The sequence below is a fragment of the Gadus morhua genome, chromosome 6, assembly GCF_902167405.1.
Source record: "Gadus morhua chromosome 6, gadMor3.0, whole genome shotgun sequence".
In the NCBI taxonomy this organism is placed as follows: domain Eukaryota; kingdom Metazoa; phylum Chordata; class Actinopteri; order Gadiformes; family Gadidae; genus Gadus; species Gadus morhua.
Genome location: NC_044053.1, coordinates 18,008,948 through 18,011,556, shown reverse-complemented (window position 1 = coordinate 18,011,556; position 2,609 = coordinate 18,008,948). Strand labels below are relative to the sequence as shown.

The window sequence follows — 2,609 nt, the reverse complement described above, 5'->3', positions numbered from 1 at the left end:
AGTACGGGGAAAAAGTATGTTGACCAAACCCATCCTGTTGGGACCACGACAACACCCTGGACCCAGGTCCATACATTGTCCACTGGGCAACACGGCAGCCCTTAATGAAGCCGCCCTGAAGAGGCCAGATTGTGCACGATCCTCAATCCATCTCTCTACATCCTTTGTTGCGACCTGTTTTGTTGTTTCCTAATGTTACGCTTCATATTTATTTAATAGTTTAATAGTTTATTATATTTCTCTACGACTGCGTAGTTTATGCTTCCATGTCCTAAGAACTGAATTGTTCGGAATTTCCCTATTATGCTGGGCATTTGATAAATAAAACACTTTGACCTTACATCATTGCAGGGCCCAGGTCAAAGTCAAGCCTGTCCAGTTAAGGAAAAAATGAAGGAAAAAATGATTTGGAATAAACTTAACTTTTTTTTGTTTAAAAAACAAGTTAAAAAATGATAAAGAAAAGTTATTCTTGTAAAAGGATTACAGAGAGAACCTGTGGAGTGGAGGCCTGGGGGATGGGGGGGGGCGGCGGGATGAATTCATCTTGACTCAATTTACCCCAACGCAATTGCCAGGCTGCTTCAAGAATTTAATAAAGCCCCGGTTATAAACATCCTTATTGGTTCCAAAGAGCTTATTCTGCCACCTTCGAGAACATTAGATAACGCTCGTCTGTGGTCTACTCCGCTCCCTTCCTGTGGAAATGATCGGGCTACGGTCCATTCCTTTGTGAAGCTCCATCACCATTGTAATCTTAACGCAATTTTGCGTACCGAATCAGCAGTGAAAACAATCATTCCTGGAATTCTTTGTGTTTGTGTACGTCCTCATTCTGGGTTGTTTTGTCTCTCATTTAGAGAGACAAAACTAGACTCCTTCTACCCAGTCAGCCATTCAGTAAGACTTGATTCAATTGGACCGGAGACAATGTCTGATTATGTTAATGCTCTCTTCCCACCAGGCTCCAGCCCCACGGTGAAGCAGATGTATGATTCTGTTTCTCCCTCACCTTGGTTCCTCTCTGCCCAATAGGCTCCAGCACTAAGCAGACTTATGATCATTTCCCCCCCTCACCTTGGTTCTCCCCTCTGCCCGCTAGGCTCCAGCCCGACGGTGAAGCAGACCTGCGTTCGGAAGAGTCTGATCTGCGCCTTCGCAATCGCCTTCATCATCAGCGTCATGCTGATCGCAGCCAATCAGGTGCTCCGGAGCGGCATGAAGTAGGACTCGAGAGCTGAGGATTATCCTGAACTCACTACAAAAAACAGCAACACATGTGGAGAACAAAACACACAAAACAAAACCGACACGAAACTGTAGTGGTGATGATGCCCTCGGGTCTTCAGGAGAAGATATCGCTGCAGCGACTCGCTGACAACTTACAGAGCCCCTCAGAATATACTATATCCTCATCGTCCTGTGATACGTCCTCCATGCGCTACCCATTGTGGTGTTTGCGTGTGTGTTTGTGACAAAATGTGAGTGCGTGGGTTTGGTTGTGTGTTTGGGTGCGCATGTGTTTGTGTGTGCATGAACGTGCCTGTGCGTAGGCTATGTATGTGGTTGTGTGTGTGTGTGTGTGTGTGTGTGTGTGTGTGTGTGTGAGTGTGTGCGCTCATTTGTGTGCGAATATAATTGTGTGTGCGTGCGGCCACCCAAGTACTGTGTAAAGTAAAGTCCGGTTGTCAACTGTGGAAAGCGATGTGCCAAGTCTCCAGCTGTGCACGTGTCCCCTGCACCACAGTGGGGGGGTCCTGTCTCTGTAGAGTACGACGTGTGCAATGTATTACTAAACGTTCAGATCCGGATGACGTCATTGAACCCAGGGAGTGTGGGGGGGGGGGGGGGGGGGGGGGGGGCGATATCGTTACCGCGGTGACGCTCAAGACAAGCCTATCACGGCGCTGGATCATACAAGCCGTCTTTGGGTGTCTCGGGTGAGCGCCTCATCTCCGAGCAACGGGTGTCAATGTGTTGAGCTGGGGAGGGGTCTATGGCGTCCAGTGTCCCTCTATAAGTCGTCAGCCCCCCCGACGCGGTCTCTGTGGACCGTCATCTATGCATGAAATGCATGGATGTGAACAGTGGTCTTAACACATTTGTAGAAGTTTAATCAATGTTTATTATTCATGAATAATACTGTGTTCATGAGAGCTGTTTCCAGAACCACTTAATAATGACAAACTGTGACCGATGACATGTGACACAATAAGGGGGGGCTGGGGTTGTTCGATCATAAGTCACGATTAAAGTGTATCATGGGAGGGTAACGGGGGAGGGGCTGTGGAAGCGCTCGGTGATTATTGCACAGTGAAGGGTCTTCGCTTCACTGTGCATCTAGGGACTTCTCTCGCTGCCCAGGATGCGACAACATCTCGTGGTTCATGGTTATTTCTAGAATATGCATTAGCTTCGATCTTTTCAGATAGTAAGGATGCACATTTTGTTGGAATGTATTTGTAATTCTCAGTAGATAATTTTTTTTTATTCATTGCTAACAAGCAATGAGTTTGTAAAATAGACGTCACAGAAAGCTCTGAATGAAAAAATATAAAAGATGTGTAGCCAAGAAAATAGTAAAAGTAAAAAATAAAGCTACATCTTTT

General features: G+C 46.3%; 1 protein-coding gene across 2 annotated transcripts in view; it reads left to right on the top strand.

The window, feature by feature from the left end:
• cabp7a (calcium binding protein 7a) overlaps positions 1–1,852 on the top strand; it is a 24,401-nt gene extending 22,549 nt beyond the window's left edge. For both annotated transcript variants that reach the window (XR_003977134.1, XM_030359008.1), the window contains exon 5: positions 1,103–1,852. Coding sequence is in view for 1 of the 2 variants with exons in the window: in XM_030359008.1 (XP_030214868.1) it covers positions 1,103–1,227 (125 nt within the window). In the remaining variant the exon portion in view is untranslated. The remainder of the gene's footprint in view (positions 1–1,102) is intronic.
• The last annotated feature ends 757 nt before the right edge of the window (positions 1,853–2,609 follow it).